The sequence below is a fragment of the Heterodontus francisci genome, chromosome 5 (genome assembly GCF_036365525.1).
Source record: "Heterodontus francisci isolate sHetFra1 chromosome 5, sHetFra1.hap1, whole genome shotgun sequence".
NCBI lineage: Eukaryota > Metazoa > Chordata > Chondrichthyes > Heterodontiformes > Heterodontidae > Heterodontus > Heterodontus francisci.
Window position 1 is genome coordinate 116,997,907 of NC_090375.1, and position 25,337 is coordinate 117,023,243.

General features: G+C 43.9%; 1 protein-coding gene across 1 annotated transcript in view; it reads left to right on the forward strand.

Annotated features, from left to right (window-relative positions):
• Window positions 1–25,337, forward strand: part of prex2 (phosphatidylinositol-3,4,5-trisphosphate-dependent Rac exchange factor 2) — a 638,971-nt gene that overhangs the window by 504,529 nt on the left and 109,105 nt on the right. The window contains exons 34-35 of the mRNA XM_068030918.1: window positions 22,647–22,790; window positions 22,901–23,015. Of these exons, the coding sequence (XP_067887019.1) occupies window positions 22,647–22,790; window positions 22,901–23,015 (259 nt within the window). The remainder of the gene's footprint in view (window positions 1–22,646; window positions 22,791–22,900; window positions 23,016–25,337) is intronic.

Sequence of the window (25,337 nt, forward strand, 5' to 3'; positions counted from 1 at the left end):
TCAGAATAGATTCCAATAATTTTCCCACTACTGAGGATAGACTGACTGGCCTGTAATTAGTCGGTCTATCCTTCCCTCCCTTTTTAAACAGAGGTACAATGTTAGCAGTTCTCCAGTCCTCCGACACGACACCTGTATCCAGTGAGGACTGGAAAATGATGGTCAGACTTTCTGCTATTTTTTCTCTTCTTTTAACAGCCTGGTGTACATTTCATCCAGCCCTGGTGGTTTATCAACTTTCAAGGATGCTAATCCCATTAATACTTCCTTTCTCCCTATGTTTATCACATCCAATACTTCACACTCCTCCTCCCAAACTACAATATCTGTATCGTCCCCCTCTTTTGTGAAGACAGACACAAAGTATTCATTAAGAACAATACCAACATCTTCTGCCCCTACGCATAGGTTACTTTTTTGGTCTTTTATTGGCCCGTCTCTCTTCTTAGTTATCCTCTTACTCTTAACATCTTTGGGTTCATCTTGATTTTGCTTGCCAATATTCTTTCATGCCCTCTCTTTGCTTTCCTAATTTCCTTTTTGATTTCACCCCTCCACTTTCTATACTTCTCTTGACTTTCTGTAGTATTGTGTTCTTGCTGTTGTACATAACCTTTTCTGCCTTATCTTACCTGTAAGTTACTTGACATCCGTGGGCTCTAGATTTGGGCGTCTCACCCTTTTTCTTTGTGGGAACATGTTTACTCTGAACCCCTTGAATCTCCCCTTTGAATGCCTATCACTGCTCTGACACTGAATTACCTTCAAGTAGCTGTTTCCAGTCCACCTTTGCTAAATCACTCCTCAGTTTAGTAAAATTGGCCTTGCCCCAGTTGAGAACTCTAACTCCTGTTCTATCTCTGTCCTTTTCCATAATTATGTTAAAACTGACTGAATTATGATCACTACCACCAAAATGCTCTCCCACTGTCACCCCTTCCACCTGGCCATCTTCATTTCCTAAAACTAAGTCTAAAACTGTGCCCTCTCTTGTTGGACTTGCTACATACTGGGCAAAAATGTTTGCCTGAATGCACCTCAAGAATTCTGCTCCCTCAATTCCTTTCATACTAAAACTGCCCTATTCTTGCACTTATCAGCGATTTGCCTACATATCTGCTCTTCCATCTCCCTCTGTTTGGGGGTCTGTAGTATACTTCCAGCAGTGTGATTGCCCCTTTTTTGTTCCTTAGCTCAATCCATATGGCCTCATTTGATGAATCTTCCAACATATCATCCTTCCTCAATAGTTTTCTTGACCAAATTTGCCACTCCCCCTCCTTTCTTATCCCTCTCCCTATCGCGTCTGAAAACCCTGTAACCAGGAACGTTGAGCTGCCATACCTGTCCCTCCTTAAGCCTTGGTTCTGTATCACTATGATATCATACTGCCATGTGTCTATCTGTGCCCTCAGCTCATCTGCTCTCTTTGCTATACTCCTTGCATTGAAATAGATACCCTTGAGCACTGCCAAACTCTTTCTTTTATTTTCTAACCTTTGTTTCCTCTGACTTCCAGACTCATCCATTAATTTTCTACCTTCCATTTTCATTTCTGATTTTGTCCCAACTGAGTTTACCATCAGGTCTCCATCCCCCTGCCAAACTAGTTTAAACCCTCCCCAACAGCACTAACAAAACATTCCACAAGGAGCTCAGTCCCCCGGCTCTGTTCAGGTGCAACCCGTCCAGCCTGCACATACCATCTCCCCCAGAGCCGGTCCCAATGTCAGCCTCTCCTCCTCCCTTTCAAGGCTCACTTGAACCTCCCTGCTCACCAGAGAAGGACAAGGAGCGGGAGACGCCTCCAGGCGCCATGTCCTTCTTTTGCCTTGCTACTGTTGTGTTGAGCTCATTGCCAAGGCAACGGCGTGCAGGCCAGCGCAAATCTGCTGGATCTCGGTCACCAACCTCTTGATGGAGGAAGCCATGCGCTCACATGCCTGAAATGTGGCAGCACTCATGGCATGGATGGACTCCTCCATCGTCTGCTCATGGCTGCACATGGCCACTGGCATCTCTGCCATATGTTGCTTTACTTCTCTCTGCAACTCCAGCATGCCCTGTGCTGTCGACACCAGAAGCTCGTCATCAGCCAGCGGCTCAGCATAGGCCTGGTCACCCACAGTCCTCCAATTGTCAGAGGCCTCGGCTGCCTCAGCCAACTGCTTGCGTGCATGTGGTGCTCCACCCAGTTTGTGGCCCAATTCTAAAGTCGAGCAGTTACTTAGCGAGGTAAGAGTATCTGCACTGGTGGAAGGTTCAGGGGAATCATGGAACGGTGCATATTGAGAGCTCCGCCTCCTGTAGCTGCAGTCCCCTGAGCATGCCAACCTACATGAGAGAACACAAACATGTGGGGCTTAGGCTGTCATGCCAACCATGCGTGATGTAGGTCTCGAAAAGTAATGAGTATGTTGATGGAAGCCAATCCTCACTCTCTTGCGGTGGGACTCCAGTCCCCTCCAAGATTGTGCAACCACCTGGGTACCCGCCAGTTCCAAGGCCTCTTCCTCAGTGGTGGTGAGAGAGCGCTGATCAGGAACTCCTCCACCAGTCAGGGCCGTCTCCCTCTTGTTGTGGCCCTCTTGTCTTGAAGAGGAAGGATGGAGATAGTAGAGATTGGCAGAGAGATCAACATGACATTTCTGATAGTGTCAGCCCCTCTTCCCCTGCTGGAGGATCTGATATCTCTCATACTGACAAATGCTGTCTGGGAATTAATGGGGGGTGCACTATGAAGGACGGTGGCATATGGCTGAGATGCAGCCATGCATCTGCCAAGATGAGGTAATACCCTAGCCCCTCTACCATTAGCATGGTAGTGCCACCCTCCCCATTTCTTGCACCCTCCCATGTAGTCACATGCAACCCCCAAACAGAAGAGTGGTATGGAGCACTCACCTCGGCTGAACGCAGGAGATCGTTGACCCTCTTTTTGTACTGCACCCAGTTCCAGCGGGTGACCCCACGGTTGCTGACCTCCTCTGCCATCTCCACCCAGGCTTGCTTCGTCAGGTGGGAGGACCACTTCTTGCCATCGCTGGGCAAGAGAACCTCCCACTTTTCCCTTGCAGCCTGGATGAGAATCTATAGGAAGGCATCACTGAACTGTTGGGCCACCCTTTGTTGTGCTATCCTCGGGAATTGGGGGTCCAGGAACTAGTCAAGCAACATTCTAAGTTGCACAAAGCTGACAATGACTCTAAGGCAGGAGTGAATGCAGAGCTAGCAGGCTTTCAAATATGGCACCAGCACTAGCACTGGAGTCATCTGACACCATATCGCTGACTTGCGTCCTGCCCCCCGCCAGATGATTGGGGGGGCCCATGTATCCACTATGCAAAATGGCAACCCACCGCATGATCGACGTGGGGCGGCCGCCAGCATGATGGATAGGAATGGCTCCCATTTCCGGGCCTGCTGCTGGGATCTTCGGTGGGCTCATTAAATTCAGCTCCAAAGTGTGCAAAAGGTTCCTTCACTTTTATCCCCATATTTACTTTTCGTTGAAAAAAAGGTCAGCGTACAATTCCACATTCCCTATCTCAGCAACCAACTACCCCTTCCCCATTCCAGCTATCCACCCCAACTACCCCTGCTAACAGTGCCTTTCTCCTGCATATGACAGTCTCAGTCCATTTACACCAAGTTTGTGCTTGCAAACTGGATACAATTGGAAAATAAACTTGCCTGGATTTCCTAAGGCTTGTGCTGGAAGACTTAATTTAAAAACTGAAGTGTATCTCAGCGGGATTAATCTTGGTTTGGTCTGCAATGCATCAGGTGTGGGTGCCACTATCAGTCAGTGGGTTTCATATAATATAAAAGCAGTTTTATACTTAAATTTGAGTCTTTTTGTTCCTGTTTCAAAAGAGCAGCCTCCTTTCACCTGTTAAGAATCCTCCCTCAGTATTGTCACGCATTCCTCTCAGTGTTGATTTGGAAACACAATGCCATGTTTCCTATGATCTATGATCCATTGGAGCGAGGGCAGAACCCAGCAGTCTACGAAAGGTGCATTTCTGAACGCTTGCCCAAAATCCTGAGATTTCAGAGCCCTCTCACAAGTTCATGGGTGAGGCTTAAATTTACCTAGAAGTTACTTCTCTTGTGATAAATTCATGAGAGTTGACATGTTTGCAAAAGTTTGTTTCCCATGCCAGATGTTCAAAAGAATTTAATTTCCTCTTAGTGTGTTAAATGAGTTAATTTTGTTTTATTTTCCAGCACAATTAAGGGAGCAATCAGAAAAGTCTTACAATAATGGTACTGAACTACCTGTTACATCCCCTTTCCATGCCCCAACCCCACCTCCTTCTGTATCTGCTGCTAGAAAAAACTATCCCCCAATTTATGACCAACTGCACTTTCAAAATCCCACTATCTAGCCTTTGACCCTCCATTCACCATATTTCTTCAGCTACTGATTTGCTCCACTGCACCCTCACCTCCACCTTTGATGCCCTAGTCCCCAGTAAAACCATTACTTTCTCTCACCCTGGCCATTCTCCTGTTATGGCCCTCATCTCCGCTCCCTTAAGTTCAAGAGATGCAGACTTGAAAGGGTATGGCGGACAACTGGTTTAGGGTATCCACCACCAGATCTGGCTGAACCATATAAAGCACTGTTGGGTACTGCTTCCGCCTGCTAAAACTGTTCACTATTCCAGGATGATCCTGGAGTGCAAAGATAACCCGGCTTCTTTTTTCTATTCCAAACTATCTCCTTAAACCTCTCTCACCTCTCTCCTCCACCCTCACCTCTAACGATAAGTGCAAGGAGCTTATGGACTTCTTTGTCACTAAGATCAAGACTATGCGATCAGCTGCCACTGCCACTTCTCTCCCTTCCACTAGCCCACTGGGCCAAACTTCCTATAAAGTTCCCCCCTGCACTAGTCCTAAGCTTGCATCTTTCTCCACTTTCTCTCATATCGCCTAGCATGCCGTCTCCGAGCTCATCTTGTCCATGAGACCCATCTCCTGCTCCCTCAACCTTATCCCCACTAAACTGCTGACCACCCAACTTTCCCTCCTGTTAGCTGATATTGTTAATGGTTCTCTTCAGGTACTGTCCCTCTACTTTATATCTGGGTCATCACCCCTCTCTTCAAAAATCCAACCCTTGACCCCAATGTCTTTGCAAACTACTGCGCCACCTCCAAACTTCCTTTCCTCTCCAAAGTCCTCGAACACATTGTTGCCTCCCAAATCTGTGCCTACCTTTCCTGGAGTTCCATATTTGAATCCCTCCAATCTGATTTCCATCCCCGCCACAGGCCTGAAATAGCTCTTATCAAAGTCAGAAATCACATCCAATGTGACTGTGACAAAGGTAAACTATCCCTCCTTGTCCTCCTTGACATGTCTGCAGCTGTTGACATGGTTAACCACACCATCCTCCTCCAATGCTTCTCCACTGTTGTCCAGCTGGGTGGGACTGCTCTCACCTGGTTCCATTCTTATCTATCTAATCGTAGCTAGAGAATCACTTGCAATGGCTTCTCTTCCCACTTGCTGCACCATTACCTCTCGTATCCACCAAAGATCTATCCTTGGTCCCTCCTATCTCTCATCTACATGCTGCCCTTTGGCGATTTCATCCAAAAATGCAGCATTAGTTTTCACATTTACGTTGTCGACACCCAGCTCTAGCCTGCTGTCACTTCTCTCAACTCCTCCACTGTTGCTAAATTATGAGATTGCTCATTCAACATCCAGTACTTAATGAGCAGAAATATCTCCAATTAAATATTGGGAAGCCTGAAGCCATTGTCTTTGATCCCTGCTCCAAACTCCGTTCCCTAGTTGCCAACTCAATATCATTCCCTGGTAACTGTCTGAGCCTAAACCAGACTGTTCACAACCTTGGTGTCATATTTAACCTGGAGATGAGCTTCCAACCACATATCCACGGCATCATTAAGACCGCCTATTACCACCTCAGTAACATCACCCATCTTCACCCCTGCCTCAGCTGTTCTGGTGCTGAAACTCCCATTCGTGCCTTTGTTACGTCTTGATTGTTCCAATGCACTCCTAGATAGCCTCCCACATTCTACCCTCAGTAGACCTGAGGTCATCCAAAATTCTGCAGCCGTGTCCTTATTCGCACCGAGTCCTGTTCACCTATCACCCCGTGCTCACTGACCTACATTGATTTTAATGCCTTGATTTTAAAATTTCTCATCCTTGTTTTCAAGTTGCTAAATGGCCTTGCCCTCCCTATCTCTGTGATCTCTTCCAGCCCTAAAACCTTTCGAGATATCTGCACTCATCCAGCTCTGGCCTCCTGAGCATCCTCGATTTTAATTCTTCCACCATTGGTGGCCGTATCTTCTGTTGCCTAGGCCCTATGCTCCGGAATTCACTCCCTAAATCTCTCCACCTTTCTACCTCTTTGTTCGTTTAAGATGCTCCTTAAAACCTACCTCTTTGGCCAACTTTTTGGCCATCAAGCAGCCCGCTTGATTGGCACCCCATCCACAACCTTCACTCCTTCCATTACTGATGCACAATGGCAGCAGTGTGTGCCATCTACAAGATGCACTGCAGCAACTCACCAAAACTCCTTAGACAGCACCTTCCAAACCCATGATCTCTACCACGTAGAAGGACAAGGGCAGCAAATGCATGGGAACACCACCACCTGCAAGTTCCCCTCCAAGCGACACGCCATCCTGACTTGGAACAATATTGCCGTTCCTTCACCGCCACTGGGTCAAAACCCTGGAACTCCCTTCCTAACAGCGCTGTAGGTATACCTACACCCCATGGACTGCTGTGGTTCAAGAATGGAGCTCACCATCACCTGCTCAAGGGCAATTAGAGATGGGTAATGATTGCTGGCCTAGCCAGTGACGCCCACATCCCATGAAAGAATAAAAAAAGGCCGCACACAAGTTGATTCTTTTAAGTTATGGTGCTTGCGCAGCCACTCCAAATATTTAAAAGGGCTGTGCACATAAACAAATTAGCCACGCAATCCAAAAAAACTTAGGGGGTATGTTGGTGATGCGCGTGTAACATAGATGAGGTTGTAAATTGTGACATTTGGATGGAAGGTTGATCCAGGGAAGCCAGCTAGAGGGTGTTTGGAGATGTTAAGGCTTGAGGTGATGAAGGTATGGACTAAGGTTTCAACGGCACAAGGGAAGATATGAGCTGCATTTTACTGACACCCCCCCCAACATTGTTTGTGGCAGGGGTGCCCCGGAAAATGTCTCCGGGAGAGGCCTGCCATGGGCCTCGAAGCTGGGAAGGCCCCGCCCTATATTAGCGGTGGTGGTGAGGCCTCGTGGCAGCGGCCCCACTATTCGGCGATGGGACAACCATTTAAATATGTTAGCACATGTAAATGAACCAATAATGACTGACCTTGTCCTGCCGGCCATTCCCGCTCTGATATTACTCCTGCACTGTCCGATCTCCGACCAGTGAAAGTATGGCGGAATACTGGTGGCGGGGGTGTGGGTGTGGGGGGGGGTCGAACTTACGTGATTGGTCTAGGGGGTGATAGGAAGGGGTAAAGTTAAAAGTTTCTGACCTTTGGGGGTGGGGGGAAGGGCAGGCATACAAGGTGAGTATTTTGGGGGGTTGGAGGAAGAGGGCAAGGGATGAAATGTAAGTTTATTGGGGAGGTGGGAGAGGGCTGGGAATATTTAATTATTTGTAATAAGTTTTAAATACATGTGTCTTTAAAAGTTTAAATTAAATGTAAGGGCTGGAAGCCCTTGAAAAATGGCGCTGGTGCCTGCGCAGTGGCGTTGGATGCCGTTGTTGGGGACAGGTTGATTAGTAAAATTCAGCCCAAAAGGGCAGAAGTGGCAATGTTGCAGAGGTGAATTAAATCAGAATTTAATAAGAGAGACAAGGGGGAAGAATCTGATCTTGGGGTTTGAACAGGATGCCAAGGCCCTGTACTTTCTCACTTGGTTTGAGATGGCAGCCAGGGAAATTGATGGGCTAAGGTCCAAATTCTCACAGGAACTGGCAGCTATTTTAGAAGATGGGCTCACACTTAATGCATAGATATGCTGTCAGATAACTTAGAGCAAAGGAAACGACTCCTCTAAAAGGTACAATAAGTGGTGGATTTGCTTGAGAAGGGATGCAGAGATGGTATAATGTTTTATTGGTACATGCCTATGTTTGCAGTAATTTAGTATGTGCACATCTGAGTCCTTGGTGATAGTGATAGCAACACCTTCAAGCTTCTGGTGTCCTGTCTTGCATTATCTGACAGGCAGTCTGAGGCAGTCCATGCTTACAAATTGGCTTTATTCTAGAGTTATACAGAATGGTAATTTTGAAACTGCTAATCCAAATATAAAGAAATGCTCATTCATTGAAATCAGTACTGATTACCCTTAGCAACTAGTACCTGTTAGTAACCTGTTGGATCACTAATAGGTAGCACAAAACAGGAATAACTAAGGGTAATAATACAAATTGTGCTTTGCCTGCTGGGAGCATATTTTGAGATTTTGGACACATGATCCTCATTTTTCTGTTTAAATTTCTATTGATTTTCCCATACTATTTTATAATACTTCTTGCTGTATCCTTTTTACAAAATGCCTTTGCAAGGCAGAGATGCAAACCAGTTCTTTATGCCTTGGGAAACAAATTTGAAAATTATGAATGACCTCTCATGATCTGTTTGAAGAGCAATCTCATTTCATTTCAATTCATTTTTTTTAAAGAAAAATATAGTACAAACTGACATGACCAGTTAGGACAAAAATAGCATCATTAATGGTGTAATAATACAATAATCACCGTGGCATTTTTACGATTTCCATGTGGGGGACCGAAGGAACAGTTTTGTTCCTATCAGCCCCAGAAGGAAATCTGCTCTGGGCTTCTCCTACCTACCAACCAGAGACTCAACTGAAAGATTAAAATAAGGCCCAGTAGTTAAAACGACCTGGGCATCAGTTCAGCATGACCAGGTGAGCTTGACACTCATCTTGAGGCCCCGATGCCAAGCTCCCGCCTAAGTTAAGGTCAGAATTATAATGTCATTCCTGTCATTGTTATGGTAATATTTTGTCTTTATACCTACATCAACTCAGTTAGAATTTCACATCTGTTCGATATCCTGCAAATGACATGTACATAATATAGTTGCAACTAGGAAATTAAATGATCAATTAGAACAGTGGGAGCCAGAGCAGTGAGTGCTACAATAATAGGTTTTGAATACATGGCATAGGCAAGGAAACAGCTTTTTCTTAAATGTCATTTTTCACGTCACAAGAGATGAGGTTATAGTTATGAAGAGAGACTTGGGAAGTTAGGGTTTTTTTCCACGACAGCTGAGAAGGTTAAGGGATAGAGATTCTCAAGCTCACCTGGTTATGATAAGTTAATATTTTTTATTTTTATTTAGAGATACAGCACTGAAACAGGCCCTTCGGCCCACCAGGTCGGTGCCGACCATCAACCACCCATTTATACTAATCCTACACTAATCCCATATTCCTACAACATCCCCACCTGTCCCTATATTTCCCTACCACCTACCTCGACTAGGGGCAATTTATAATGGCCAATTTGCCGATCAACTGCAGGTCTTTTGGTGGTGGGAGGAAACTGGAGCACCCAGCGAAAACCCACGCAGACACAGGGAGAACTTGCAAACTCCACACAGGCAGTACCCAGTAAATAATGATTGCTTGATTGTTTCTGTTAGTCAGCTATTTAAGTAGGCAGAAATTTAAGGTAATCAGAATTAAAGGTAAGGTGAGAAAAAATATCTTTATGATTTAAGATTTTCTGCCACAAAGTAGAGTTGCTTGTAAAAAAGAGGTGTGAGCAGGAAAGTAGGATTAGACTAGTAGCCATCTGGCAAACAACTTTGGTGTAAATGGCCTGGTTCTCTGCTGTAACATTTTATGATTCTATGTATGAGTATTTTTATATGTATTGATCTAAGAGCGACAGATTGTACTAGTAATGTTGGAGCTGATTTTTGGCTGCTCTGCACCTGAGAATGTCTATTTCTTGGGCATAAATCAGAAGAAAAATGGATGAGGAACCATTATGCTGGTTCCCACCCTTTTTGAAATTCATGTGCACTTCTGGGGATTTCCCTTAGGAGAAGCAGGCAAGCCTGAAAGTATTTGAAATGAAATGGCGAATAACATACGCCTCCCGCCTCATTTTCCGAGATTTCTGCCCATAAGAACATAAGAAATAGGAGCAGGAGTAGGCCATTCAGCCCCTCAAGCCTGCCCTGCCATTCAATAAGATCATGGCTGATCTGTCCAGGCCTCAACTCTTTTGAGCCTGCTCCGCATAACCCTCGACTCCCCGAGATTTCAAAAATCTATCTACCTCTTCCTTAAATACATTTAGTGATCTAGCCTCCACAACTCTCTGAAGTAAAGAATTCTAGAGATTCACTACCCTCTGAGAGAAGAAATTCCTTTGCATCTCAGATAGGTGTCTCAAACACAGGAACAATAATAAGTGGAAATTACAAATTACACCCAGCTGTACAGGGGGGCAGGAGGAAGATTGGAAAAGGATGATTGATAGGGAGCCTATAGTTAGGGGAACAGACAGGTGTTTCTGCGGCGGCAGACGTGAATCCCTGGTGCCAGGGTCAAGGAAGACATGGAGCACCTGCAGAGTACTCTGTGGTGGGGGTGGGGGGGCGGGGGAGGTTGAGCAGCCAGCAGTCGTGCTCCATATTGGTACCAACGATATAGGTAGAAAGAGAGATGAAGTCCTGCAGGCAGAGTTTAGGGAGCTAAGAAAGAGACTAGTGGGCAGGATGTCATAGAACGTAATCTCCGGATTACTCCCAGTACCATGCGCAAGTGAGTATAGAAATAGAAGGATAGAACAGATGAATGTGTGGCTGGAGAGATGGTGCAGGAGGGATTCCTGGGACATTGAGATCGATTCTGGGGGAGATGGGACTTGTACAGGCTGGATGGTTTGCATCTGAACAGAGCCGGAACCGATGTTATTGTGTGGCGATTTGCTAGTGCTATTAGGGAGGGTTTAAACTAACTTGGCAGGGATGTGGGAACCAGGAGATAAATTTAGAGAGAAAAACCAAGGTACACAGAGAATTGGGAGAGACAGATGGCACTAGAGTAGGAAATAATAAGGTATTAGGTGGGATCAGGATAAGAGGGAATGTAATATGGTCTAAATTAGGTTTACTGTGCATGTGCAGAGTATGGTAAATAAGGTTGGTTAGCTGCAGACACAGATAGCCACGTGGAAATATGATATTGTAGTGATAATAGAGACCTGGCTCAAAAATGGGCTGGACTGGATACTAAATATTCCTGGATACAAGGTGTTCAGGAATGACAGGAAAGGAAGGAGGGGTAGCTGTATTGATTAAGGTGAACATCACAGTGCTGGCGAGAGAGGATGTGCGAGAGGGGTCAAGGACAGAATCTATTTGATTGGAGCTGTGGGTAGTCTACAGGCTACCAATTAATGGGAAGGATATAGAGGAACAAATTTGCAAGGACATTACAGAGAGGTGCAAGAATTATAGAATAGTTATAATAGAGGACTTTACTTACCTGATATAAACTGGGATAGTAATAGTGTAAAAGACAGAAAGTGGCAAGGGTTTCTGAGTTTGTTCAGGAAAATTTTCTACATCAGTATGGTTCCAGTCCAATGAGGAAGGAGGCATTGCTGGATCTGGTTCTGGGGAATGAGGTGGGTCAAATGAATCAAGTGACATTAGGGGAACATTTAGGGGACAGTGATCATAGCATCAAAAGGTTTAAGGTAGCTATGGAAAAGGACAAGGAGCAATCCAAAGTAAAGATAAGTAATTGGGGGAGGGCTAACTTCATTGTGGTGAGAACAGATCTGGCCCAAATAAATTGAAATCAAAGACTGGAAGGCAAAACTGTAACTGCTGCTTTGGGCTGCTTTTAAAGCGGAGATAGCTCAGGTATAGTCAAGGTACATTCCCACGAAGGGGAAAGGCAGGTCCAGAGCTCCCTGGATGGACAAAAGAAATGGAGAGTAAGGTGAAGCAGAAAAAGGGTGCATATGACAGATGTCAGGTGGATAATACAATTGAGAACCAGACTGAATATAAAAGGTTCAGATGGGAGAGAAGAAACAAATAAGAGAAGCAAAGAGAGAGTATGAGAAGAGAATTGCAGCTAACATAAAAGGAAATCTAAAAATCTTCTATAGGCACATAAACAGTAAAAAGGTGGTTACAGGAGGAGTGGGGCCCACTAGGGAACTAAAAGGGGATTTACGCATGGAAGCAGAGGGCATGGCTGATGTACTAAGTGAGTACTTTGCATTTGTCTTTACCAAGGAAGACGATGCTGCCCAATTCATGGTGAAAGAGGAGGTAGTTGAGACACTGGATGAGCTTAAAAATTGATAAAGAGGAGGTATTAGATAGGCTGGCTGTACTTAAAATTTATAAGTCACCTGGTCTGGATGAGATGAGGGAAGTAAGGGTGGAAATTGGGGAGGTACTGGTCAGAATCTTCCAATCCTCCTTAGATACAGGTGTGGTGCCAGAGGACTGGAGAATTGCAAATGTTACACCCTTGTTCAAAAAAGGGTGTGAAGACAAGCCCAGAAACTACAGGCTAGTCAATTTAACTTTGGTGGCTTTTGAAAACAATAATTATGACAAAATTAAGTCACTTGGACAAATGTGGATTAACTAAGGAAGGCAGCACAGATTTATTAAGGGCAAATTATGTTTAACCAACTTGATTAAGTTTTTTGATGAGGTAATGGAGAGGGTTGATGAGGGTAATATGGCTGGTGTGGTGTGGACTTCCAAAAGGCATTTGATAAAGTGCCACATAACGGGCTTGTCAGCAAAGTTACAGCATATGGAATAAAGGGGACAGTAGCAGCATGAATACAAAATTGGCTGAGTGACAGGAAACAGAATAGTTATGAACAGTTGTTTTTCGGACTGGAGGAAGGTATATAGTGGGGTTCCTCAGGGGTCGGTGTTGCGGTCTGCTTTTCTTAATGTAGGTTTTCTTAATGACCTAGATTGGGTGCACATGACACAATTTAAAAATTTGCGGATGACACAAAACTTGGAAGTATTGCGAACTGTGAGGAGGATAGTGTTAAACTTCAAGAGGACATAGATAGGCTGGTGAAATGGGCGGGTTAAGTGGCAGATGACGTTTAATGCAGAAAAATGTGAAGTGATTCATTTTGGTTGGAAGAGTGAGGAGAGCGAATATAAATTATAGGGTACAATTCTAAAAAGGATACAGGAGCAGAGGGACCTGGGGGTATATGTGTACAAATCATTGAAAGTTGCAGGGCAGGTTGAGAAAGCAGTTAATAAAGCATATGGAATCCTGGGCTTTATAAATAGAGGCATGGAGTACAAAAACAAGGAAGTATGATAAACCGGTAAAAAACACCGGTTTGGCCTCAACTGAAGTATTGTGTCAATTTCTGGGCACCATACTTTTGGAAGGATGTAAAGGCATTAGAGAGGGTGCAGAAAAGATCCACGAAAATAGATCCAGGGATGAGGAACTTCAGTTATTTGGATAGGTTGAAGAAGCTGAGTCTGTTCTCCTTGGAGAAGAGAAAATTAAGAGGATATTTGGCAGAGGTGCTCAATATCATGAGGGGTCTGAACAGAGTAGATGGGAGAAACTGTTCCCATTGGCCGAAGGATGCAGAATGAGAGGAGACCAATTTAAGGTGATTAGTAAAAGAAGCAATGGTGACTAGAGGAAAAACATTTTTACTGAGCGAGTAGTTTGGATCTGGAATGCACTACCTGAGAGTGTGGTGGAGGCAGATTCAATCAAGACCTTCAAAAGAGAACTGGATAATTATCTGAAGTGAAAATATTTTCAGGGCTGCGGGAAAGGCAGGGGAATGGGATTAGGTGATTTGCTCTTGCAGAGAGCCAGCATGGACATGATGGGCCAAATGGCTGCCTTCTGCGCAGTAACCATTCTATGATTCTATAAACACTCTCGGACTGAAGGATCTCAGAAAGGGCTGGCACATCCTCCTGCCTATATGAAGGGTATATTTTGCTTCTGTGTGCAGCAATGAGAATCTTTACAGTTTGTGGCCATCTGGCTGCTGTTTTTGGTCAGCAGCCAGAAGACCACAAAGCTGTTGGCTTTGTTCCCTATTTCTGATACAAGTCCCTTTTAGTGGGCATTCCTGTGCCAGCAGAACACAAGGGTCCTAGTGACCTGAATTCACTAGTATAAGCAGGTTAAGGGCACTTCAACTTGGTCTCAGGCAGAAAGTAGTGAGGAAGATCGACCCCCATCATGTCTTTGGATGGGTGAACAATTCCGTTATCATAAATAAAAATCAACACTAATATTTAATTCTGCTGTAAGAAACAAGCTCTTCAAACCTTGACAGAATCTCAATGTCTCTTAGGCCAATTTTTCATGGCTAGGGTCATTTAAGTAATTTGAGTATGTTTCTTGTCCCTATCAGACTAAGGACTTGGAAAATGCTGTGATGTAGAGTGGCCAGTGATCTCTGGGCCTGGCTATAAAAATCCTTATAGTAACTGTAATTGATCTTCCTGTGATCAATTGTGAAAGCTGTAGTGGCCCATTAAAATCTAATTTTATGCCCTGTCATTATAATAATCCTGCACATCTGGAATATATTGGCATTCCCACCACATTGTTACTGGGGCACAAATGCTGGAAATTATATTGAATGATGTATTCCTGTAATTTTCATAGCCTTTGAATACACCTGCTCATGTTCGGCAAATGAATTCTATGGGCCTCTGTCACTTTAAGTAGACAACAGCAAGAATGCCGTGGGAAACACCATCACCTATAAGTCATCTGACATTCTGACTTGCACGTATACTACCATTCCTTCTGCATCGATAGGTTGGAATCCTGGAATTCCCCGCCTTTCTCCATATTGGATACACTATCAACACCATCACAATAGCAAGCATTCATATAGTACTTTTAAAATAGACAATCATGAAAGTGCTTCACAGGGGTGTCATTAAAAATAAAATGGATGATGAGCCAAATTTTGCTGTGCTTCTGGAAGTAGGCTGCCTACTTATTCCTCTGAGTCATCATTGTATTGCACAAGCGACCCAATAGGGAAGAGGTAAAAATTTGCTTAAAAAGGAGGGATTATTACCTTATCAAAAAAAAGTTAAACACAGTGTGACTGAGATAGGAGCATAGGAACATAGGAGCAGGAATAGGCCATTCAGCCCATTGAGCCTGCCCCGCCACTCAATAAGATCATGGCTGATCATCCATTTTAATGCATTTTTCCCACACTATTCTCATAACCCTTTAGGTCATTGGTATTTAGAAATCTATCAATCTCTGCTTTAAACATACTCAATGACTGAGTTTCCACAGCCCTCTGCGGTAGAGAATTCCAAAGATTCACAACCCTCTGTGTAAAGAAATTTCTCCTCATCTCTGTCCTAAGTGGCTTCCCCCTTATTTTGAAATTGTGTCCGCTGGCTCTAGACTCCCCAACTGGGGGAACATTTTAGCTGCCTCTACCCTGTTTATCCCTTTAAGTATTTTGTAGGTTTCACTGAGATCACCTCTCATTCTTTGAAACTCTAGAGAATACAGGCCCAGTTTCCCCAATCTCTCTTCATAGGACAGTCCTGCCATCCTGGGAACAAATCTGGTGAACTTTCGTTGCTGTCCCTCTATTGGCCATAATATCCTTCCTAAGGTAAGGAGACCAAAACTGCACACAGTATTCCAGGTGCAGTCTAACCAAGGTGCTATACAATTGAAACAAGACTTTACTACTCTTGTACTCAAATCCTCTTGCGATAAAGGCTAACATACCATTAGCCTTCTTAATTGCTTGCTGTACCTGCATGTTAGCTTTCAGTGACTTACTGACAAGGACACCCAGGTCCATTTGTACATCTATACTTTCTAATCTTTTACCATTTAAGAAATACTCTGCACATCTATTCCTCCTACAAAAATGGATATCTTCACATTTTTCCACATTATATTCCATCTGCCACGTTCTTGCTACTCACTAAGTCTGTCCAAATCCCCTTAAAGCTGTTTTGCATCTTCCTCACAACATACATTCCCACCTAGTTTTGTGTCATCTGCGAACTTGGAAATATTACATTTGGTCCCCACATCCAAATCATTGATATATATTGTGAAAAGCTGGGGCTCAAGCACTGATCCCTGCAGTACCCCACTAATCACAGCCTGCCAACGCGAGAATGACCTGTTAATTCCTATTCTCTGCTTTCTGCCTGTTAACCAGTCCTTAATCCATGCCAGTATATTACCTCCTATCCCATGTGCTTTAATTTTGCTAACCAACCTCATGTGGGGGACTATATCAAAAACCTTCTGGAAATCCAAATTATACCATGTCCACTGACTCCCCTTTATCAATTCTGTTAGTAACATCCTCAAAAAACTACAACAGGTTTGTCAAACCTGATTTCCCATTCATAAATCCATGTTGACTATGCCCAATTAGATCATTATTATCCAAGTGTCCATTTATCACATCCTTTAGAATAGATTCTAGCATTTTCCCAATGACTGATGCAAGGCTAACAGGTCTAGTGGGGTGACATTTGCAACCTTCCAATCTGCAGGAACCATTACAGAATCTATAGAATTTTGGAAGATGATCACCAATGCATCCATTATCTCCATAGCTACCTCTTTCAACACTATGGGATGTAGAATATCAGGTCCTGGGGACTTATCAACCTTCAGCCCCATTAATTTATCCAATACGACCTTCTTACTAATACTATTTTCCTTCAATTCCTCATTCCCCCTAATCCCTTGGATCTCTAATTCTGGAAGATTTCTTGTATCTTCCTCAGTGAAGACAGACACAAAGTAATCATTTAGCTTTTCTGCCATTTCTCTATTCCCCATTATGAATTCTCCTGACTCTGCCTGTAATGGACAATTGTCTTAGCCAAGCATTTCCTTTTTACATACCTATAGAAGCTTTTACAGTCCATTTTTATGTTTTTTGCTATCTTACATTCATATTCTATTCTCCCTTTCTTTATCAGTTTCTTTGTCCTCCTTTGGTGTATTCTAAAATCCTCCCAATCCTCAGGCTTACTACTATTTCTGGCAACTTTATCGGCCTTTTCTTTTAATCTTATACAATCCTTAACTTCCTTTGTTATCCACGGTTGACTGCCTTTACTTTTGGGGTTTTTGTGCCTTGAAGGAATGTATAGTTGCTGTAAACTATGTAATAATTCTTTAAGGACTATCCATTGCCTAGGTACTATCATACGTTTTAATGTATTTTCCCAATCCACCTCAGCCAATTTGCTCCTCATACCTTCATAATTTCCTATGTTCAAATTTGACACCCTGGCCTCAGATTGAACTACCTCACTTTCAAACATAATGAAAAATGCTATCATATTATGGTCACTCATCGCTAAAGGTTCTTTTACAACAAGATTATTAGTTAGCCCTTTCTCATTACATAATACTAGATCTAAAATAGCCTGTTCTCAAGTCTGTTCCTCAACATACTGCTCTAGAAAACCATCCCTAACACACTCCAGAAACTCGTCCTCCACAGCATTATTGCTCATTCTGTTTACCCAGTCTATATTCAGATTGGAGCCACCCATGATTACTGTATTGCCCATGCTACATGTTTCTTTAATCTCCTAATTAATACCATGTCCCACACTACCACTACTGTTTGGTAGCCTATAAACAACTCCTATCAATGTATGCTGCCCCCTTGCTGTTTCTTAGTTCCATCCAAACAGATTCCACATTTTGTTCTTCCAATCTGAGATCCTCCCTTACTAATGTACTGATCCCATCCCTTATTTTCAGCACAACACCACCTCCTTTTCCTTTATGCCTGTCCATCTTAAGTGTCGAATATCCTTGAATATTCAGTTCCCAGTCTTGGTCACCCTGTAGCCACTTTTCCGTTATGGCAATTAGGTCATATCCATTTACCTCTATTTGGGCCCTTAAATCATCTACCTTGTACCATCTAACTAGGGCTGTAGGTAGGGCTTTAAACTAAATAGTGGGGGGGAGGGTTCAGTTGCATGGAAAATTAGGAAGTCAAAGTTAAAGGAGAAGGTAGGAGTGCAAGTTAGTGATGAGGCTGATTGTTACCAGAAAATAAAAGGTAGGGACAGAACGTGTGAACGTCATATTGCACCAAGGAATTGTATAAGAGTAGGGAAATTTGATAATAGAACAAACTTAAAGGCTTTGTATCTGAATGCACGAAGCCTTTGGAATAAAATTAATGAATTAACAGTGCAAATAGAGACAAATGGGTATGATTTAGTGGCAATTACTGAGACGTGGTTGCAGGGAAACCAGGTTTGGGAATTGAATATCCAAAGGTACTCAGTATTTCGGAAGGATAGGCAGGAAGGAAAAGGAGAATTGTTAGTAAAGGAAGAGATCAGTGCTGTAATGAGAAATGATATAGACACTGGAGATCAAGACGTAGAATCAGACTGGGCAAAAATAAGAAATAGCAAGGGAAAGAAGTCCCCGGTGGGAATAATCTATAGGTCCTCAAACAGTAGTTCCGCAGTGGGGCACAGTATAAACCAGGAAATACTGGGGGCTTGTAAGAAAGGTACGGCAATAATCATGGTTAATTTTAATATGCATATAGACTGGATTAATCATATTGGCAAGGGTAGCCTCGAGGGAGAGTTCATTGAATGTATTAGAGATTGTGTTTTGGAGCAATATGTTGTGGAACCAACCAGGGAGCAGGCTATTCTAGATTTGGTATTGCGTAATGAGGTGGGATTAATTAATGATCTCATAGCTAAGGATCCTCTAGGGAAGAGTGATCATAGCATGCTAGAATTTCAAATTTAGTTTGAGGGCAAGAAACTGGATTCTGACACTAGCATGCTGGAGTTAAATAAAGGTAATTACATTGGCATGAGGACAGATTTGGTCCTAGTGGATTGGGCAGGAAGACTTAAAGGTAGCACAGTTGATGAGCAGTGGCAGATGTTTAAGGAGATATTCAATTCCTCCCAACTAAAATATATTACAGAGAGGAAGAAAGATTGTAAGAGGGGGAAAAAACATCCATGGCTAAGCAAGGAAGTTAAGGATAACATAAAGACAAAATCTAAGGCATACCATATTGCAAAGGCCAGTGGCAGGCTGGAAGATTGGGAAACTTTTAAAGATCAATGAAGGGTTGCTAAAGAAGTCATAAAAAGAGAAAAGGTAAATTATGAAAGAAAACTAGCGCAAAATATAAAAATGGATAGCAAAAGCTTCGATAAGTATATAAAAGGGAAGAGAGTAGCTGAAGTGAATGTTGATCCCTTGGAGGATGAGACTGGGGAGTTAATAGTAAGGAACACAGAAATGGCAGTGATATTAAATCAGTATATTGCCTCAGTTTTCATGGTGGAGGACACGAGTATCATCCCAATAGTAACAGGTAATGCAGTGGATATTGAAAGGGAGGAACTTAGAACAAAAAAGTACTGAGCAAACTATTGGGTTTGAAGGCAGACAAGTCCCCAGGGACTGATGGCCTACATCCGAGGGTCTTAAAGGAAGTGACAGCGAAGATAGTGGATCCATTGGTTGTAATATTCCAAAATTCCCTGGTTGCAGGAAAGGATACAGTGGATTGGAAAAATGCTAATCATAGATCATAGAGAGATACAGCACTGAAACAGGCCCTTCGGCCCACCAGTCTGTGCCGACCAACAACCACCCATTTATACTAATCCTACATTAATCCCATATTCCCTACCACATCCCCACAATTCTCCTACCTACACTAGGGGCAATTTATAATGGCCAATTTACCTATCAACCTGCAAGTCTTTGGCTGTGGGAGGAAACCGGAGCACCCAGTGGAAACCAATGCGGTCACGGGGAGAACTTGCAAACTCTGCATAGGCAGTACCCAGAACCGAACCTAGGTTGCTGGAGTTGTGAGGCTGTGGTGCTAACCACTTCGCCACTGTGCCGCCCCATATATAACACCCTTATTCAAAAAGGGAGGGAGGCAGAAAGTAGGAAACTATAGACTAGTTAGTTTAACATCTGTCTTTGGGCAATTGTTAGAATCCATTATTAAGGAAGTAATAACAGGACATTTAGAAAGTCTAAATGCAATCCATCAGAGTCAGCATGGTTTTATGAAGGGTAAATCGTGTTTGACTAATTTGCTTTAGTTCTTCGAAGATGTAACAAGTAAAGTGGATAGTGGGGAGCCTGTAGATGTAGTATATCTGGACTTCCAGAAGGCATTTGATGAGGTGTCGCACAAAAGGTTAATACACAAGGTAAGTTCACATGGGGTTAGGGGCAATTTATTAGCTTGGATAGAGGATTGGCTAACCAACAGAAAACAGACAGTCGTGCTAAATGGGTCCTTTTCTGGTTGGCAAGATGTAACTAGTGGGGTGCTACAGGGTTCAGTCCTCAGGCCCCAACTATTTACAATCTATATTAATGCCTTGGATGCAGGCATAGAAGGTGCTAAAGCCAAATTTGCAGATGACACTAAAATAGGTAGGCTGGTAAGTTGCAATAAAGAAATAAGAAATTTACAAATGGATATGGATAGGTTAGGAGAATGGGCCAAAATTTGGCAGATGGAGTTTAATGTGGATAAGTGTGAGATTATGCATTTTTGTCAGAAGAATAGAAAGGTAACTTATTATCTAAATGGAGAGAAACTTCAGAATGCTTCGGTGCAGAGGGATCTGGGTGTCCTCGTGGATGAATCGCAGAAAACTAGTATGCAGGTGCAGCAGGTAATAAGGAAGGCAAATGGAATTTTGGCATTTATTGCTAAAGGAATAGAGTATAAAAGTAGGAAAGTGTTGCTGCAACTGTAGAAGGCATTAGTGAGACCGCACCTGGAGTATTGCGTACAGTTTTGGTCCCCTTAGGAGGGATGAGGAGGGATGTAATTGCATTAGAGACAGCTCAGAGGAGGTTCAGTAGATTGATTCCAGAGATGAGGAGTTTGTCTTATGAAGAGAGATTGAGCAGTTTAGGCCTTTACTGTCTAGAGTTTAGAAGAATGAGAGGATATCTTATTGAGGTATAAAAGATGATTAAGGAGATTGACAAAGTAGACATAGAGAGGATGTTTCCTCTGGTGGGGCAATCTAGAACAAGAGGTCATAGTTTTAGGATAAGGGGTAGCAGATTTAAAACAGAGATGAGGAAAAATTACTTCTCTCAAAGGGTCGTGAATCTGTGGAATTCACTACCCCAGAGTGCGGTGGATGCCGGGACATTGAGTAAATTTAAGGAGGAGATAGACAGATTTTTAATTAGTGATGGATTGAAGGGTTATGGAGAACGGGCAGGAAAGTGGAGTTGAGGCCGAGATTTATCGTATTGAATGGCGGAGCAGGCTCGAGGGGCTGAATTGCCTACTCCTGCTCCTAGTTCTTCTTGTGAATACTGTGTGCATTCAGGTAGAGTGCCCTTAACCATGTCTTTTTGACATTATTCTGCATTCTAAGCCTAGTTGATGCTCGCCTTTGTTTCGCCTGCCTTCTAATGTCACTTTCTACTTTTCTACCTCCTGTTACCAGCTTTACTTCTTTCCAATTTGAGCTACCCCTCATGTTTCCATCCCCCTGACAAGCTAGTTTAAACCCTCCCCAACAGCACTCACAAATCTCCCTCTGAGGATATTAGTTCCGGTCCTGTTAAGGTGTAGCCCATCCATCTTGCCCAGATCCCACCTGCCCCAGAACCGGTCCCAATGCCTCAGAAATCTGATTCCCTCCCTCCTATATTAATTCTCCAGCCACGTGTTCAATCGATCAATCCTCCTATTCCTATTCTCACTTGCAGTTGGCACTTGAAGTAATCCTGAGATTACTGCTCTTGTGGTCCTGCTTTTTAATTTCCTTCCTAACTCCCTAAAATCTGCTTTCAGGACCTCATCCCTCTTCCTACCTACGTCATTGGTACCAACGTGGTCATGACTTCTGGCTGTTCACCCTCCCCCAGAAGGATGTCCTGCAGCCGCTCCATGACATTCTTGACCCTGGCACCAGGGAGGCAACACACCATCCTGGAGGCACATTTACTGCCGCAGAAATGCCTGTCTGATTCCCTGACTATTGAATTCCCTATCACTATTGCTCTTCCACTCTTCTTCATTCCCCTCCTGTGCAGCTGAGCCACCCGTGGTGCCCCGTACTTTGCTTTGGCTGCACTCCCCTGAGGAACCATTGCTCTCATCAGTATCCAAAATGGAAAACCGATTAGCCAGCAAAATGAACTCAGGGGACTCCTGCACTGCCTGCCTGCCTCTCTTAGACTGCCTGGCAGTCACCCGTTCCCTCTTTGCCTGCATGTTCCTAACCTGCGTTGTGACCATCTCCCTAAACATGCTATCCCATCAGTGTCTTTAGCTTTGAAAAATGTTCAAGCATATTTTAACCTAATCCGCCTGGGACAAGCCATGGTGAGGTCAAGTAATGAAAATTGCCTGTGGGAATCACCTGCCACCGTTTTGGGCCTCCCACTGCCAAGTTCAGGATGGTTTATCGCTTGTCTCTGCTGCTGATCTGAGTTAAAATAGGGGCCAACATGAGAGTAAGGATAATTTAGTGACTTGTGTTTACTTGATTTTTCTGTTTTATGCAGATAATCCTATCGTGTACAAAGTAGAAGGGAATCGACAAGCCTTGAAAGTATTTTTCTACCTTGAGAGCTACAATTTTGAGCAGCTTCCTCAGAGGTTAAAGAATGGAGGAGGTTTTAAAGTTTACCCAGTGCTCTTTACACAAGGTATGGGATACTTTCCATGTATCATCGTTTTGCAGTTGATGCATTTTGTCTGATCCTGCTTATTGCTTAGAATTCATAAAACTGAGTAACAAAATGTCTCTCCCATCTAGCAATGGAAAGTATGGAGGGCTATTACTACATGGACAATGTGTCTGTGGAAGAATTCCAGGCACAGATCAATGCAGCTTCTCTGGAAAATGTAAAACAATACTGTCAAAAGCTCAGGTAAGGGCAAGATTTGTGCTAGATGTTTCTAGTTGATAAGTGTTTGTGAATATTGAGAATCGTTCAAAAGAGTCATTCTCTTCTTGTAAATTTTCTTGCAATGCCATTCAGCAGTTAGTAAATAGAAAGTACAGCAACTCCAGTTGGTAACATGGTTACATCATGACAATACTAAGTGGGTTGGTCACTGAAAAGCAAATCAGTTTACACAATAGAATGATAGCTACAACACTGCTACAGTCTAATTTGTTCTTTCCAGGAATCTGCCATAATACTCTGCAGCCAGGCAATTAGCCAACCAAACTCTAAACCTGGCCTTTCTGACACCAGCCACCTATTATTCAGTGAAAATTGGGTGACTGGTATCAGGAAATGACCACCAGGCTCCACCTGATGGAACTCTTGCCCCCTCTGCCCACTGATGCATGTTCCATAGGACGAGATCAACAGCAGTGCTAGTTACTATCCATTGCGTGACAATGGCTACCCTGATCAGATCATTTCTCGCTGTATATCGCGCAAACTTATGAATGGTCTGAGGGTGTCAATTCCGGCTCTGAAAAGTGCTCAGTCTACTTCAAATAACCCTGGAAGGGGAATGTATCCCAAAAATTTGAGCAACAGGTGAAGCTTGCTGTTTCACACTGCTACTACGCAGAAACAACACATGTGATGTTTGCCACTAACAGGATGCTGCCATCAAGCCAAAAAGACATCCTGTCTATCAGACAAATGAATAATGTGACATATGAATTTCCATGCCAGTGTGATGCTAGGTATGTAGGCTATACGTTCCAAAGACTGGCGGATCGTATCAAACAACATGTCCCTTTTGCTGTTAGAAACGATCCGGTATCATCAGTATTAGCTCTGCCATCATCAGATTTACAGCAACACATCCTTGGATTACAGGATACACTCTAGTTAGACCCTTGATCCTGCAACCGTTCATATTGCCCGGACGCTATGCCATTTCCCTTAGGTGGGTGCTATTAATCCAATCTGGGATTTGTTGTTCTTGTATCTGCCTGAGGTTGTGCCTGACCTGTCCCACTGTCCATGCTCTGTATGCATGGCATGCGGCAGTCTTTTGTTCCTCTCTCCCTTGCTCCTCCGTACGGTCTATCAGTGAGTTATTGGTATGGGCATGGCCCTCGATAATGGTTACCCCCTCGAGTAGTTCCTTTATGGTCTGTCTTTCGAATGCGGTCCCTTTCTGGCTGGCATTATTGGCCCTAAGACTCAAGGGTCTGGGTCTCAGTGCTTAATCTTGCAATGTCTAGCGAGTTTATGGTTGATGTGCCTGCTACCCACCCAGTGGTGACATCATTCACCAGGCTTCGTTTGCGCCATCTGAATGGCTCTCGCCCCCCCCTGGGTGTGGTCATATGCGTCCGCTGCATCCCTCACTACTCTATCTACCATTCTCTGGTATAGCGCCCGTATCTTGGGCCATTTACACCATTGTGGGAGGGTCCATTGCGTCAGGTCAATTAAAACTGGTATTAGTTCATGGTGGACATTATCATATAATTCACCCCTTTCGCGTCGCATTACCAGCCCATTAATTGGACCAGGGGTCCATGGTGGGCATGTTCTGGGGGCTCGAGTGCTCCTTGGTGACTCGGGCATGGGGTCAGCCCCTCCCATCCCCGAAGTAACACGGTCTGTATTTGGTTCTGCCCCGCTTTGTCCCTGCCGTTACAGATGAACATGAAGGGTTTGTGGGTATTGGATTTGCAACACGTCGACTCACAGTCGTTGTCATTGCATGGCCATACTGAGACCCCCTCCATGACAGCCTCGGGGGACTTGGACCCCTTTGGGCATTCAATATATACCCATTGTCCCACAGGGACGTTGACTATTGTGAATTTTCTCCTGCTGGCCTCCCACAAGCCCTGATAATTGCCATGGATCTCTACCTGTCGGAAGATGTCATCTGGATGTCCACCTCCGAACCAATCTCCGCTACAACACTTAACGTTATGTAGTCTGTCATTCCCTGTTGACGTGTTGGCAGCTGCAGGAGAAGTGTTGGGGCCCACATCCTGTAAAACAAAAATTATGGGGGGCTTTGCAGGTGTTAGCGCGTTCAGTTGGGTCCAATGTTTCCATCGGCCTTTGCCTTTCATTTCCACGCATGCACAGGTGTCACTGGTCATAATTATTGGGTATGGCCCTGTCCAACGTGGGGCAAACCCCGGCTTCTGGGGTAGTTCCTTAATCATTACCATATCCCCTACCCCAGGCATGTATCACACCTCCGGCTCTAGCTCCTGCTGCTTTGCCTGCTGCTGATCTCTCGCCTCCTGTCTAAAA